At 49.9% G+C, this 15,899-nt stretch overlaps 1 protein-coding gene across 6 annotated transcripts in view; it reads left to right on the forward strand.

The window, feature by feature from the left end:
* The first annotated feature begins 1,040 nt into the window (after nucleotides 1-1,040).
* TVP23A (trans-golgi network vesicle protein 23 homolog A) overlaps nucleotides 1,041-15,899 on the forward strand; it is a 31,040-nt gene continuing 16,181 nt past the window's right edge. For 5 of the 6 annotated variants that reach the window (XM_036928216.2, XM_036928221.2, XM_036928215.2 and 2 more), the window contains exons 1-2: nucleotides 1,041-1,171; nucleotides 1,395-1,474. In XM_036928216.2, the coding sequence (XP_036784111.2) occupies nucleotides 1,163-1,171; nucleotides 1,395-1,474 (89 nt within the window). In that variant the 5' untranslated portion in view covers nucleotides 1,041-1,162. Of the gene's footprint in view, nucleotides 1,172-1,394; nucleotides 1,475-2,524; nucleotides 2,578-15,899 lie in introns of all 6 variants that reach the window. The other variant, XM_036928217.2, reaches the window with a different exon arrangement.

Genomic DNA, 15,899 nt, shown 5'->3' on the forward strand with positions numbered 1-15,899 from the left:
AGGAGAAAGCACCCTTCCTCCACACATGCCTGGCAGGTCTGCTGTGGGGTCAGTTTAGGGAGTGGAGTGGGTACCCAGCCAGGGCTCAGCGCCTAGGCACCCTTGCTCCCCTATTCCCTTCCTGGGCATACCCCAGGCTGGTCACTTCTTCAGGGGCCAGCAGTGGGTGACCTGTGTCAGAAGCTTCTGGACCAGCAGCACTTTCCCAGGTCCCCAGGGATAAGGGATAGGCCCCTACTGCCCTTGGCAGCCCGGCAAAGGGCAGGACTAGGGGCCATGGCATCTAGACTCAGCCCTTTGCGTGTGTGTGTGTGTGTGTGTGTGGTGGGAGCTGGGGGTGGTCAGGAGAGGGAGATGGCAGAAGGGAGTGACCTTCTGCTGGCCAGGAAAGGCTTTCAAGTGGCAAGCCTTCTTTCCTGAGAGATACCTGGAAAGGCCTTTACAGTGAAAATTCATGGTATTACTGCAAAAACAGTTATTTTGTACTCGTTTCTGGCACCCAGATGCGTAACGATCTCGGTGTGGTCAGTAGTGGTTCTGAAGCGGTAGCCGCAGCGGATCCACCTGTTAAAGGTGGATTCAGGGCCCAGCTCCACGCCTTCTGATTCTCCTGGGCCAGGGCCTGGGCATCTGCTCTCAACAAGAGCACTGGGGAATTCTTGGGATCAGAGACTTTTGGGAAACATTGCCCTTGTCCAAATCCTGGCTGGGGCTGAGCACCAGGGACATTCATCTGTTCACGTGCTCGCTGGACTTTATGGAAACATCCACCTCCTTCCCTGACCGTCCGCCGCCCTCCCCCCTCCCCTGTTGCTCCCAGAATCACTGGTCACGGGCCCCAAGTCCGCGCCTGAGCCTGAACGGTCCCCTTCTGCCACCGCTGTGTCTTCGCCCTCCTTCCCTCCACCCCGGGCGTCAGCTCTTTGTCTCCTAGGCGCCGCGCCCAGCGAGCCCTTGGGCCCGCGACCCCCCAGGCCGCCCCCCGCCCGCGCAGCCGAGCCCACCTCCCCAGCCCGCGACTGCGCTCTGGGCCGCGCGCCCCGCCCCACCGGCGGCCTGCGTGGACGCGGCCCCGCAGAGCGCAGGCTCCTGCACCGCGCCCCTCGGCCGCAGGAGGCGGAGCCGGAGCCCGGGTGTGGGCTCCAGGTGGGCCCTGCGGAGGATGAAGCAGGTGGGGCTGCGGGGTGCTGGGGGTGGGAGGCTGGGGCCTGCGCTGGAAGGGGCGGGGAGGGGGGGACGCGCGAGCCGCCTGGGCCTGGGCTGGACTCCGAAGGGGCCGGAGGGCGCGGGAGAGGGAAGGGCTCGCAGCTGCGGGGCCGGCTCGCCAGCAGAGAGGGTGGGGGTCGGGAGGTGAACCGCGGGCAGGCCTGCCACCCGCCTTTGGTGACCCCCAGGCCCTGGTGGACGATACTGAGGATGTGTCCCTGGACTTTGGCAACGAAGAGGAGCTGGCCTTTCAGAAAGCCAAGATCAGGTATGTTGGGAGTTGGTCAAGCATCCCCCAAAGGTGCAAATTCATTTATGCACATCCACTCACCCTCTCATTCATTCATTCATTCACTCACTCATTCAGAATATACTGAACATCTAGTGTGTGCCAGGCATGGGGCTAGGTATACACCCAGGACAGGTCAGACGAGGTCCGTGCCCTCCTGGAGCCTGAGGTCTCGGGGAGGGGACTGACACCCAGCAGGCAAACAAAGATGTTAACAAGATATTAGAGAGTATGAGGTGAGAGCAGGAAAATCAACAGGATTATGAAAGAGAAAGTAATTGGGGAAGGCCACTGGTCCAGTGCAGTCAGGGAGGGCCTCTCTAAGGAGGTGACATTTAAACTAAGACCTGAATGATGAGAGGCAGCAGCCATGGGAGACTCTGGTGGAAGAGTGGTCCAAGGGAAGGAACAGCAGGTGCAAAGGCCCTGAGGTTGTATGTTGGAAGGTCAGAGAAAGGCCACTGTGTCTGCAGAGTGGTGGGAAGGTAGGAAACGGGTTGACAGGAGGCTGGAGAGGTGGCCAGAACTTGCATTTTTATTCTAATCTCTATTTTGGCTCCAGACAGACAGACATAGTATCTTGGGTCAAGTCAATTGCCTGCCTGAGACCTTCAGCATCCCATGAGGTGTCAGGACAAAGGTGTGAGGAATGACCACAGATGTGGTTGCTGCTGACCCAGGCAGCTGCCACATCTGGAAACACTGTGACTCAGCCACACTCAGTCACCTGCTGCTGCCCTATCTCCTTCCAGCTGTCAGAGCCAGCAGGTGTGGGGACCTGGCCCTGAAATGCCATTCCTTTTCAATTCTCTGACACAAATCCAGTACATCCTAGATTAGAATATGACTGTATTCATTTCCTAGGGCTGCTACAACAAATTACTATAAACTTGGTGGCTTAAAACTACAGAAATGTATTTGTACAGATCTGGGGGTCGGAAGTCCAGGTTCACTGGGCTGCCACCAGGGTGCCACCAGGGCCACACTCCCTGTGGAGGCTCTAGGGAAACTGTTCCTTGTCTTTTCCAGCTTCTAATGGCTGCTGGCTTCAGGCCTCTTCGTATGTCTGCAGGACCAGCACTGTGGGTCTTTGATCCTCTCTCTGCTCCATTTCCACATTGCCTTTTCTCTGTGTCAAATCTCCCTCTGCCTTCCTCTTACAGGGCTTCTTGTGATGGCATTTAGGGCCCACCTGGGTAATCCAGGCTCATCTCGCCATCTCAAGGCCCTTAACTTAATCACATCTGCAGAGTCCCTTTGGCCATGTAAGGGAACAGTCACAGGTCCCAGGGATTAGGACCCGGATATTTGGGGAGCCATTAAGCAGCCTTCCATAATGGCTGATGATGTCTTTAAGGAGAGATGCTGTAACAGACCTGGAATCCTGGGGAAAGAATCTTACAGAATGTCTCAACTCATTAGATGTTCAATATTGATTGAGCACCTCCTGTATACCCAACTCTGGGCTGGTGGCTGGGGAAGCACGGGATACAGAACACACTCCCTGCCAGTCTGGATCAGGGATGGCTGGCCTCCAACTGCTGACATTTGGGGCAGGGGATTCTTTGCTGTGGGTGCTTTTGCCATATTGTAGGGTGTTCGGGAGCATCCCTACTCACCAGCTGCCAGGAGCACCCACCAATAATGTTGCCACACACTGCCAAGGGCTGCCTGGGTGAGGGATGTCAAACTTGCTCTTGGTTGAAAACTGTTGGTGCTGGGGTGTGGGGTGTAGGCAGGCCCATGGCTGTGGTGACTCAGTATTTTAAGGGCTGTGAAAGGCAAAAGCTTGGGCACTTTTCCTGGTCAGGACAGACATGACAGCTAAGCGGAGGCTGAATGAGGAGAGCTAGCTAAGCAGGGAAGGAGGGCTGGGTATGACATGCAGAGGCTTAGAGGGGACATCATGAGCCTAGGGAGTTCAGTGTGGTTCCCTGTGGCTCGGGAGCAGGGATGCTAGGGAGTCAGTCTGAGCAGAGGCAGGAGCCAGACCCCGAAGGGCTCATGAGCAAAGTTCTAGAGCTGCACTGTCCACTAGAACTTTCTATGAGGATGGGAATATGTTATATCTATGCTGTCCAGTATAGTGGCCACCAGCTGCCTGTGGCTATTGAGCAGTTGATATGTGGCTAGTGTAACTGTAGGACAGAAGTGTGGATTTTTTATTTTAATTAATTTAAATTTAAATGGCCACGTGTGGCCACCGTATCGGACGTTGCAGTTCTAGAGTTCAATTGCCATTGAAGGACTTTGCCAAGGGCATGGACATGATTAGAGCTGCAGGAAGAGATGGAGTGTAGGGGCCAATGGCAACAAGGAGCAGAAGCTTGGACCAGGGCACTGGCAGGGGTGATGGAAGGAAGTGGGGGTGCTCAGAGGCACGTAAGAAGAAGAATCTACCAGCCTTGCTGATGGTCATGATGTGGCGTGAGGACAGGGATAGTCAAACATGATGCCTAGGCTTCTAATGATCTAGGGGAAGAAGCCCTTTGGGGGTCAGGGATGTTGGGCCCAGAGTGGTCCTTGATGGGCTATGATGGAATGTTCTAATGGCCGGGTTTGGTGGGCACCTGGGAAGAGAGGCTGGGAGCCCTGGGGGATCATCTGGGCTGCATTCTGAGACCTGGGAGGCAGCCGCTCATGGACCCCTGTGTGCTGGGCAGCCGCAAATCCCAGAATCCTCTGGTGTGCCTAATGCACATTTCTGGGCCCGGCCTTGGACCGACTCAAGCAGATTCACAGGGGATGGACCTGGGAATGTGAATTTAAGATAGCATCTCTAGTTGATTCTGATGCTCAAGAATATAAAGATGGCTCTCAAATCCTGAGAACCACCTGGGTAGCTGGATGGAAAGGGAGTTCTTAGCCGAGGTCTGCGGATGGGCTTGAGGGGGTCTAGGAATGCTTCGAAAACTATCAGCTAAGTTTTATATGTGTCACTTTAGGAAAAGGACCCAAACTTGGGTTATCAAATGGGCCCATGAGGCAAACAAGTAAAGAATCACTAGTTTAGGTGAGAATTGTTATTTGTAAATTCCTTGTTGAGATGGATTCCTGGTTGACTTTGAAGGGAGGTGACATTATGGAAGGGGGCCTATAGCAGGACTCTGGGATATCGGGGTCACTTCTTCCTTTGCCGCTTGCTGGCTTTGTGATTCTGGAAAGGTCACCTTGCCTTGTTGAGCTTCCCTTAACCTGTCTGTAAAATGGGGGTGATCATACCAGCCTGACCTCACCATGTGGTTGCTGTGCCATTTGTTCAGTAAACATTTATCCAACATCTGCTGGATTCCAGGTGCTGGGCTAAGTCCCAGGCACAGAAACCCGGCTCTCCCCTTCCTGTCCCCAGTTGCAATAGTGAGGCGCAGTGTTGTAGGGGGGCTTCTGGAGCAGGGCACCTGGTGGGATCGGTGGAAGATCCCCAGCAGGTAGAGGAACAGGGAGCTGTGTGTGTGTGTGCATGTGTGTGTGTTTCCCCCAAAGGGTTTTTCTTTATCCTTTTCCTTTTTTTTTTTTTTTTGTGGGAGAAAAAACCCACAAAACAAAATTTACCATTTTAACCATTTTTAAGTGCACACCTTGGTAATGTTAAGTATATGCATATTGTTGTGAATAGATCTCCAGAGGTCTTTCATCTTACAAATCTGAAACTCTGTCCCCATTGAACAACTCCCTACCCCCCACTCCCAATCAATCCCCAGTAACCATCATTCTTCTTGCTGTCTCTGAATTTCACAACTTCAGAAACGTCGTAAGTGGAATCCTACAGTATTTATCTTTTTGTAATTGGCTTACTTAACTTCACATAAGTCCTCAAGGTTCATCTGTGTTGAGCATGTGTCACAATGTCCTTCCTTTTCAAGGCTAAATAATACTTTGTTGTATGGACAGACCACGTTTTGTTCATCCATTCATCTGCCGATGGACAGTGGGTTGCTTCCATGTTTTAGCTCTTGTGAATCGTACTGCAGTGAACATGGGTGTGCAAGTATTTCTTCAAGCTCCTGCTTTCAATTCTTCTAGGTGTATACCCAGAAGTAGAATTGCTGGGTCATATGGTAATTCTGTTTTTAATTTTTTTTAGGAACTTCCATACTATTTTCCATGAAAGTTACACCATTTTACAATCCCACCAGCAATGTGCAGGGTTCTAATTTCTCTACATCCTCATCAACACTTGTTATTGTCTGTTTTTTCATTGTAGCCATTCTGATGGCTCAGAACACATCACGCTGGAGCTGGAGCCTGTCCTTCCTATGGAAAGTTATGTTTATGCTTTCAAGGCACTATCTTCCCCAAATTCATTGGGACTCAAAAGTCATGGGTTCCAATGGGGTCCCCTGCAAGGTAGGATGGCTCCCCACCTCCCGCACCCTGGAGAGATTTCTTTGATCTGATTTTGGTCTCAATTATCAGGGCCGGATTGTTAGGGTTTGGTCTGTGTCTCATGGTTGGTCCTCATTCAGCCCAGGGGGTGTCAAATTGAGAAGAATGCTGTCCTCTGGTCCCAGACCCCACCAGGAGCCACGTGTTAGTGGGGGCCAGGTCCTAGGGCAAAAATCACATGGAGTCACAACTGCCCCAGCCAGTCTCTGACGGGCCTGCCCCGTGAAATAATGTTTGTCTTTCAGGAAGTCTTCTACCGTCAATTGATCTTCCCACGTTGGATGCAAAAACTGTTCCTCAAAATTCAGCCACAGATGAAAATTGCTGGCTGTTTCTTAGGAAGTTATATTGCCTGAAAAAATACAGAAAGCAAACACCTCACCCTGGCTGTGTGCAGGCACTGTTCTGCATTCCAGTTGCAACAGTTCATTTTATCTGTATTGCACGCCTAGGAAGTGGCTGCTAGGATTTTCATCTGTTTCAAGATTAAAGAAAACTGAGGGAAAGAGAGAGCTGAGTGATTTTCCCAGAGTCACACAGCTATTAAGTTGTAGGGTGGGGATTGGAACCCTCAGCATCTGGCTCTAGACATTGAATGTCACCTTGTACTGTGTGCAGGGGGCCCTATGTGCACCCAGGGAGAGACACTCAGGGATGAGTTCCACCACGGGAACAGCATTTTCGGGGCTTCTGTCTTACACTTACTCTGGGGGGGTACTTCATATTTCTCTTGGGTCAAGCAGCGTGCTGGAACACCCCCACCCATTCAGAGTGGGCTTTCTTAACCTCAGCCCTGTTGATGTTCTGGGCTGGATAATTCTTTGTTGTGAAGGCTGTCTGTGCACTGTCGGATTTTAGTGACAGTAGCACCACCCCCTCCCGCCCCAAGTTGTATAACCAAAAATGTCTTCAGACATGGCCGGTTGTCTGCCGGGGGCAAAATCGCCCCTGGTTGAGAACCCCGGTGAGATTTTTCTTGTCGGGTTTGGATTGGGATAGGTTAAATTGGCATTTGCAGAGACTCAGAGCATTCCTGACACCCCCGTGTTGGACATAGACCCAAGGGAAGCTGGTGAGGTGCACAGTTCAAGGAAGGAGAGGGGGTGGGTGATGGTACAGATGGAAGTTTGGTGGCCACCCATTGCTCGCTACAATTAATACGCACACACACAATCGTGTTCCTACACACCAAGGAGAAGAATTTTGTTTTCTTGTTACTCCAGGGAGTTTGTTTGCTTCAACAAACGAGGACCCCCCTCTTCCAGACCCCTGCCCCCAGTGACTTTGGGGAGCAAGTCACACTGCCCCTCTCCCCACTCCGAAATCTATTTTAAAAGCCTAGAAATAGGACACATAAGCAGGTCCCACCAAGAGCTGATTGTTCAATTTTAAGGAAGATCTATGATTACCAAGGAAAATAGCCCACAGAATCAGGGAACTAGACAGATTTCAGTTCTCTTTGATTATGGCACGGAATTACATATTCTGAAATTAACTCCTTACATCTCCAGCAGCTTAACTTCCTCTTATTTATATTTCCTGTTAATGTGAAATTGATTGCCTAAACCATGCCAACAGTAAAATCACTAAAGGGGGATTGCTGCTGAACCGTGATCCACACAATCAGGGAAGGCGTCTGGGGACAGGAAGGGGACATTGGTCAGGTCCCTTGAAGTTTGATATTGGACAGCAGCCTGGCTGCGTGGACCTGGACTGTTAATTTGCTCATTCTTTTACTCCAGGGTTCACGCTATTGACATTTGGACCTGGACATTCTTTGTTGAGTGGGCTGACCTGCGCCTGGTAGGGTGTTGAGATGCATCCCTGGCTGCTGCCTACAAGATAGTAACAGCCCCCCATTTGTGACGATCAGAATGTCTCCAGCATTGCTGGGGGTGGGGGCCAGAATCACTTCCCCTTTGAGAACCCCTGGCTTATTTTTTTCTCACATTCATTTATTCATTAAATCAGCAACAGTTTTCAAGGACCTTTGTGTATCAGGGGACACAAAGAAAACCAGACTAGTCCCTGCCCTCATGGAGCTGGCGTTTTAATTAGGGAGAAAACAGTGTACATATGAGCAAAAATCTAAACAAGGTGACTTCAGCGAGTGTTCGGTGCTACAAGGAGAATGTGAGAAAAAGGAGGCCAAGAGCTTCCTTTAGATCAGGGGTTGCTCAGAGGTGGCCTCCCTGAGGAAGTACATTTGGACTGAGACCCTAACGTGGAGGAGAAGCCAGACATGGGAAAATTCCCAGGAAGAGGGTTCTGGCAGAGGAAATAGCAGGTGCAAAGGCCCTGGGTGGGAGTGTATTCTAGGGAGGAAGTGAGAAAGTGGGTGGAAGAGACCCAGCTGGACATATGTTAGGGGAAAGCACGTGTGGGGCTTTGAAGATTCTGATGGGGAATTTGGGTGGGTGGTCTTTGGAGCCATCTGAGTCGGGGAAAGGTGATCTGATTGATACTGGAGAAAGCTGCCTGTGACTGCCGTGCAGCCTGAAGGGCAATAATGGGAGCAATGAGATGTTAAGAGGCCAACAGAGGGGCCAAGGTGAACGATGCTGGTGGCCCAGACTGGCTGAACTCCAGGGACACGCTTGGGAACTTGGCTCAAGTTGACCTTTGTCTGAATTCTGCCAGCTGCAGGTCTGGGGCTCTGAGGTTGGAGAGAGATGGTTGAAGGCAGTGGGTCCCAGACCCAGGTATCAGGCTGCATTCCCAGGGGACCCCAACTGCATCAGCCTCCCTGGGAACCCAGACGCATGAAGGACCCAGACTTCAGATTGTCAGGTTCTCTCCCTGAAGATCCTGACTCAGTAGGTGTTGAGATGGGTGTGAAAGGCCCAGGCAGTGTCATTCTGCTATGCCCTGAGGGACTCGGCATATTTTTCTAGGTTGTCCATTTGGGGGTAAGTAGGGAATGCTCCCATGAGCTTGTGTGTGTGTGTGTGCGTGTGCATGCACGCCTGTGCACGTGTGTGTGTACCTTCATGGGGGGTGGGTGTCGATGTTGATTCAAGGTTTAGCCGTGTTTTCTAGTAAGTCACACTGATGATATTTCCTCAGGTAAAGACCAACTCAGTAAATCTGGGCTGGAATTCAAGGGGCAAGGCTCAGGGGCTGGCCCTTCCCCAGCCCTGAGGAAATCCTGCTCACACAGGGACCCGGCCTGTCGCTCACCCCTCGCTCATTACAAGAGCAAGAGGCCTTCTAGATGACTCAGCTACAGCCACAGATCGTGTTAAGGGGGCCTCATGTTTCTCACTGTGGTACAGGTGTCTCTCTCCCTTGGATTTCAAAATACTTTAGAATAGAAATTGCAAAGGGATAGTCAGCTGACTGATTCCAAGCCTCAGACACATTCTCTTAGGCCAGGGGAGTATTTTAAATGAATTTGCATTTAAAGTTAAAAAAAATTAGAACAGGTCACATTAGAAATCTGACTTGTTGCTCAGAGCAGATATAACCCACAGAGATGGAAGGCAGGTTGGCGGGTCCCCGGGGGCTGCTGGGAGGGAAGAACGAGAACAGACTGTCTGGTGGGCCTGGGGTTTGACTTGAGAGCGATGGGAGTGTTTCAGAACAGCAGTGTGAGTACCGGAGGCCACTCCCTGTTCACTGTGAAAGGGTTAATTTCATGTGATGTGAATTTCACCTCAGCGAATTGTTTATATATATATTTACGTATATATGTATAATTTTTTAAAGTGGTTGAAGACTCACAGCAAAATTGAAAGGAGGATACAGGGATTTCCCATACACCCCCTGCCCTGACACACGCACAGCCTCCCCCATTACCACAGCCTCACCAGAGGGGCATGTGTTGTAGGGGATGAATCTGTACTGGCACCTCTTAGTCGCCCAAAGTCCGTAGCTTACCTTAGGGCTCACTCTTGTGTTGTATTCTCAGGGCATCATGCAGCATAGCTTTGCTGTCCCCCAGGCCCTCTGGGCTCCACCTGTCCATCCTTCCCTTCCCCAAACCCTGGCAGACAACATTCTTCTTACCACCCCCATAGTTTTGCCTTTTCTGGGGGCCTGTGTAGTTGGAATCATACAGTGTGTAGCCTTTGCAGATTGGCTTCTTTTCATTTATGCATTTAAATAATTTTTAAAAATAAAGTTTTGTTTAGTTTTTCTTTGGAAAAGCCACTAGAGTTGGAAAGGTGGCCTAGCTGAGTTACAGGGCCTGCCCCGCCGGGTGAGCCCCAGCCCCCACCCAGCCTTCCTCGCCCAGCTCAGCCTTCTAAGCACCACGTGTGCAGCCTGTCACCCCACCCCTTGAGGACAGTGGGGGGCAGACATTACTCTGGTGAGAGTGTTTCTTCCACTTGCCAGGATGCCGGGGTTCCTTGTTAATGCTGCAGTTTTCTCCCCAAGCCTCCTGAGGCCACCTCTAGGTGACAGGGGGCCTGTTGGCGATAGCCCAGCCTTGGAGGGGTCCATCTGTGTGTGGACGTCCAAGGCCACTCACCCTGTGCCTGCAGGTCCCCCAGCCTTCGTACATGCTGAGCTCTCTGCTGCCAAATTTAGAGGTCCTTTAGACCTTCCAGTATATTTTTAAATTCTTCACTTTTTGATTGAGATATAATTCACACACCATATAAGTCACCCCCTTCAAGTGTACGACTCAGTGGTTTTTCATATATTCACAGGGTTGCACACTCATGATTGTTATCTAATTCCAGAGCATTCTCATCATCCCCAAAGAAACCCCTTGCTCTTCGACCTTAATCCTCATCACTGCTAAGAAGCACCCCCTACTCTAAGCTAGGTGCCCCTCTGCTCAGACCCCACAGCCCCTGTGTCTTCTCCAGACCTGAGGGCCATCTCTTGGGTTTCTGAAAGTGTCAGTAAATAGCCAAGAGCCTCCCAGATGCCCTGCCTTGAGGGAAGCTCCCGTGACTGAAGGGCTAGCGCCCGGTGCAGCAGGGGCAGCTGGTGGAGCCCCGCATCATTGTCCCTTCTGATTGGACAGTGGCCACGCCTTCTCAGTCGTTAAATATTTTGAGCGTGACTGCTTACCCCATTAATGGCACTTTTCACATCGCCTTGAAATCTCCCTTTTGCTTTGTAGTCCACCCTCCCCCACAAGACTGGAGGTCAGGACTTGAGTCATTTTGTTCACTGCACTTCATCCGGGTCTAGCGCAGTACCTGGTAAATAGTAGGTGCTCAGTAAATGTGACGCCATTGCTTTAAGCTCAATTTATTAAACTCAACTTATTTCTTGAACAATTTTGAAAATCAATTTAAAACATATGTTGATTACAAACTTAATTCTATCTCCTTGGACCATTTAAACTATAATTTCAGTGTTAGCATTAGCCACTGATTTGACTACCACATTAACCTGCAAATAGAAAAAAGTGCATAGACAGCAATTACGAAACCTACGGTGTCCAGCATGATGGGGAATTTTAGTGGTCCGTAAAAGTGCAGGTGAAAGAATCGCAAAATACAGCAATGTTAAGTTGGAAAATCATATTTTGAAGAATATTTTGGATCCAAATAATACTAAATATTAAAATAATATCTTGGGTCAATGTTTAGGGAAAAACAGGATTCTCTCCATTTTGGGGATGAGGAATCCTAAGTTCGTAAGAGCCAGTTACAGATTCACATCACACGAGAGCTACTACTCGGTGCCTTCAGACTTCTGCCCACTTTCTAGCAGAATCTAGACGCTCTTCACAAACAAAAGCACACACGTGGGTGAATTCTTTCTACTTCCATCGCCAAAAAAATAGCACTTCACTCAGAGGAAGGATAAGAACAAGAATATAGCTTCCTTACCTTCTTCGGCCATTCCGAGGCCCCACCTGCTCTAAGCGCCTTTCTGCTGGCCCACTTCCCCTCTAGCCTTCTGGAAGTCAGTCCTTGGCCTCTGCTTTTCTCTCTCCCTCATTTAGTAACTCTGAGTCTCCTGCTTAAAAGAGGTGAGCATCGCGGCAGCTGTCTCATGGTCTCATCTCTCCACTCCAGCCCTTTCCAGTGAAGCCCGGGTCACTTCATTTTACTGGCTTCAGACAACAATTTATCCATCATCCTGTGAGGGTCAGGAATCTGGGAGCAGCTTAGCAGGGTGGTCCTGGCTCAAGGTCTCAGGAGGTGGCAGACGACATCAGCCAAGGCTGTAGTCATCTGAAGGCTCGACTGGGCAGGAGGAGCCCCTCCCAAGATGGTGCTTCCCATGGCCGTTGGCTGGAGGCCTCAGTTCCCTGCCACGTGGACCTCTTCCCAGGGCTGCTCCCAACATGGCAGCGGGCTTTCCTGAGGGAGAGTGAGGGAGAGAGCAGAAGAATGACCAAGGTGGGAAGCCACAGTCTGATCACTGAATCTCAGGAGGGACGTAACAGCGCTTCTGATTTATGTGTCGGTTCTGCCCTGATGGACCTACCCTGGTTTACTGTGGGGGGTGAACTGCACAAGGCTGTGAATGCCAGGGGGTTGGGATCAGAGGGAGCATCTCAGAGGCTGGCTGCTTACAGATCCCTGCCTAAAGGAGGAACAAATGCATGTGCATGTACAGAGTGCCCACTGTGGTCCAGGCCCTGGTATTACGTAGATGTGATTATTCCCATTTTGCAGGGGAGGAAACTAGACCAGAAATGTTGAGTCACTTGTCTAAGGTCACACAGTAAGTGGCAGAACTGGACTTAGAAAGGAGTAGTCTGCTTCACCAGCTCCTTAATAAAGACAGTGCTATAGAAAGTTCCAAACATGTGCCAAATAGAATAATCTAATGAACCCCATGTACCCATCACATAGCTTCCAAAATTATCAACTCATGAGAAATCTTTTTTCTTTTACACACATCTTCCCGATTACCTTGAAGCAGACCCCAGATGTCACATCACTGCAAACACATTTTGATATGTTATTTCTAAAAGAACTTATGTTTAAAAACAATCACAATAGCATTTTCTCACTTCAAAATAATGAACAAGTCCCAAATACCATGACATATCCAGCCAATGTCCAAATTTCCTTGATTGTCTCATAATTTTATTTATGGCCGGGGGTGGGGGGGCAGTCAGTCTGTGTGTGGACGTCCAAGGCCACTTCCCCTGTGCCAACAGGCTCCTACTCACCACCCAGCCTTCATACACGCTGAGCTCTCTGCTGCCAAATTTAGAAGTCCTTTAGATCTTCAAGTATTTATAAAAATTCTTTATTTTTTAATTGAGATATGATTTACACACCATATAAGTTACCCCCTTACAGTGTACAACTCAGTAGTTCTAACAACTGTTAAGGTTTCATTATTTGTTTGAACTGCAAGTCAATAGTGTCCACACATTGAATTAGTTGCTGGATTTCTTAGGCCCTTTTAATTCCTCAGTCCTCTATTCTATTTTTTTTCTTTTTCCTTTTGCAACTGCTTTGTTTTTCCGTAGAGCTTCTCACAGTCTGGATTTTACTGACTGCGCTTTTACTGCCCTGCGGTATTCTCCTTTGTCCCCTATGTTTCTTGCAAATTAGTGGTTAGAGGACTAGAAGGCTTGATGAGATTCGGGTGCGACTTGTTTTGGCACACTGACTCAAAGGAGTGGGTGCCTCTTCCTTGAGCAGCTCTGGATGACTAGTTGTGCAGAGCGGCCGCGGACTCCATGCCTCCATCCTTGAATTCATTAGGGGTTGTCATTCTGTCTTCATATGGGAGCTGCAAGTAACCTAGAGAGAGAAAGTCTCCTTCTTTGGGTATTTAGTTATTGCTTGGCATACTTCACAGAGAAAAGACACAAGAAATGTTTGTTTTTTGCCCTCCATTTTTCTGTTTTCTAGTAATGTGTTGGTTCCCCAGCATCCCCCGTGGGTGACCAGGCAGGGTTTTTAAAGTATCAGTTGACCTTGGTTTAAGGTGTATTCTTATTGCTACTCAGATTGCCCGACCTTTGGCCAGCGGCAGCCTCTCCCAGTTCACCTGAGCCTTTTTGACCCGAGTCTCATGGTCTTTGTTGCGACTTGAGATGTTCCTAATCTCCACTTTTCTGTCTGTGCCTGGCATCTGCCATTTCTCCAAGGAGCCCTGGCTCCTTCCAGGGGAAAATGGAGCTTCGAGGTTGCAGTCTGCATTTGTCACACAGGTCTCAGTGGTGAAGCTGGTGTCTGAATCTGGGCAACTGATAAATTGTGTCTGAACTTGTACCTGGGACCCTCTGCTCACGGCTCACCACCCCACCTCTTCCCAAATGTGTATCTCTTATGCGAAATACACATAATGTAAAATGGTCCATTTTAACCACTTTAAAGTGAATGATTCAATGGCATTAGTACATCAACAACATTGTGCAACCATCTAGCATTTTCTTCACCCCAAAAGGAAACCCCAGAGCCCTTAAGCAGTCAGACCCCATTCCCGGTCCCCTGGCCCCTGGCTGCCACCAATCTGCCGTCTTTATGGACTTGCCTGCTCTGGACATTCCGTAGGAAGGGAATCCTGCACCATGTGGCCTTTTGTGCCTGGCTTCTCTTGCTTGGTACGGTGTCTCCAAGGTTCCTTCATGGATGGCATGGGTCAGTTACTTCTTTCTATAGTTTATTGTGGTAAAATATACATTTCAACCACTTTGAAGTGTACAGTTCAGTAGCATTAATTTCATTCACCATGTTGCGTAACCACACCACCATCTGCCTCCTGAACATTTTCGTCATCCCAGACTGAAACCCTTGCATATGTTAAGCAATAACTCCCCATCACCCCCACCCCCAGCCCCTGGTAACCCCGGTTCTGCTTTCTGTCTCTCTAGATGTGCCTATTCTAGATACCTGTTGTAAGTGCAGTCGCACAATACCCGTGCTTTTGTGTCCGGCGTCTTTCCCTGAGCCTAATGTTTGCCAGGTTCATCCATGTTCTACCTGTGTAAGTGCTTCATAAAGTTTTATGGCTGAACCTTAACCTGTCGGCCACATTTTGTTCAACTTTTGTGACTGTGAATGTTGTGTGTATACGTTTTTGTTTGAAGACCTGTTTTCAGCTCCCATTTCCTTTGAAAACTGAGTCTTTAGCTAAGGTATCTGGCCCGTGATTCCAGCAGCAGTCAGAGGGAATTGGCCACAGCAGGACTGGGGGGCCTGCCTGGCTGCCCAGGGAGAGAGGTGGGGGCCTGCCGAGCCCCACCAAGCAGCCAGGGCTCCGCTGACTTGCCCCTGGGAAACACTTTCCTTTTGCTGCTGAGCACATCCAGCCTGTAGAGTTGGATATCTCTTTAAAAAGAAATAAAGAACAGAAACAAGAGGGAAAATGGTGGCGACCACAGGGAAGTCTGTTCTTTTATTCACTTCCACACACAAACCTCTGTTGCGCTGACCTTTGAATCAAAGCTGTGAGGATTAGCAATCAGCCTCTTCTCAGACCCTGGAGGCTCAGTTGTCGGGGGGCAGGCGGAGGAGGCATTTGAAGCAAGAAGCTGGACTTGGGAGGATGGTGGTGCTAACATGGCATCAGGGGCATTTTACAGAAGAAACCGGATTCACCCAGAGGGCTCAGCCTCCGGGTTAGGTGCCCCGTTTGGGTTTCTGAAGGGTGCTGGGGGTCTTGGCTTTTTTAGGCATGGGCTCCTTCAGTCCCTTTCTGCTTTGTTCCTGGAACAGAGTTTATCTTGAAAACGGAATAGAGGAAGCCTCCTTGATTGTAATGAGCATACGAATCACCCAGGCCTGTTAAAAGAGGGCTGAGCTCTGGAGGCCCAGGCTGGGCTGCTTGGAGAGCTGGCACATGGAGAAGCAGCCAAGGACAGGCAGACGTCGTTTGCTGTCTGCCCCATACACTTGGGGGTCCCCTTCCACCCCTGCCTTTCTGGTGGCTCACTGCTGTTAGCAGAACCTGACTAAGTGGGCATCAGGGCTAAAGAAAGACATAGCAGCACCCTACCTGTTTTTAACAATGGGGAAAACATCCGGGTCATGGAGGACATCCGACGGAGCACCACGGGTGTAGGCTTTTTCTCACACTCCCATTCTCAAAAATCTTGACCATGCTTGAGTCAAACAATAAGCAGAGTGATACCGGCCAC

The sequence above is a fragment of the Manis pentadactyla genome, chromosome 10 (assembly GCF_030020395.1).
Source record: "Manis pentadactyla isolate mManPen7 chromosome 10, mManPen7.hap1, whole genome shotgun sequence".
In the NCBI taxonomy this organism is placed as follows: domain Eukaryota; kingdom Metazoa; phylum Chordata; class Mammalia; order Pholidota; family Manidae; genus Manis; species Manis pentadactyla.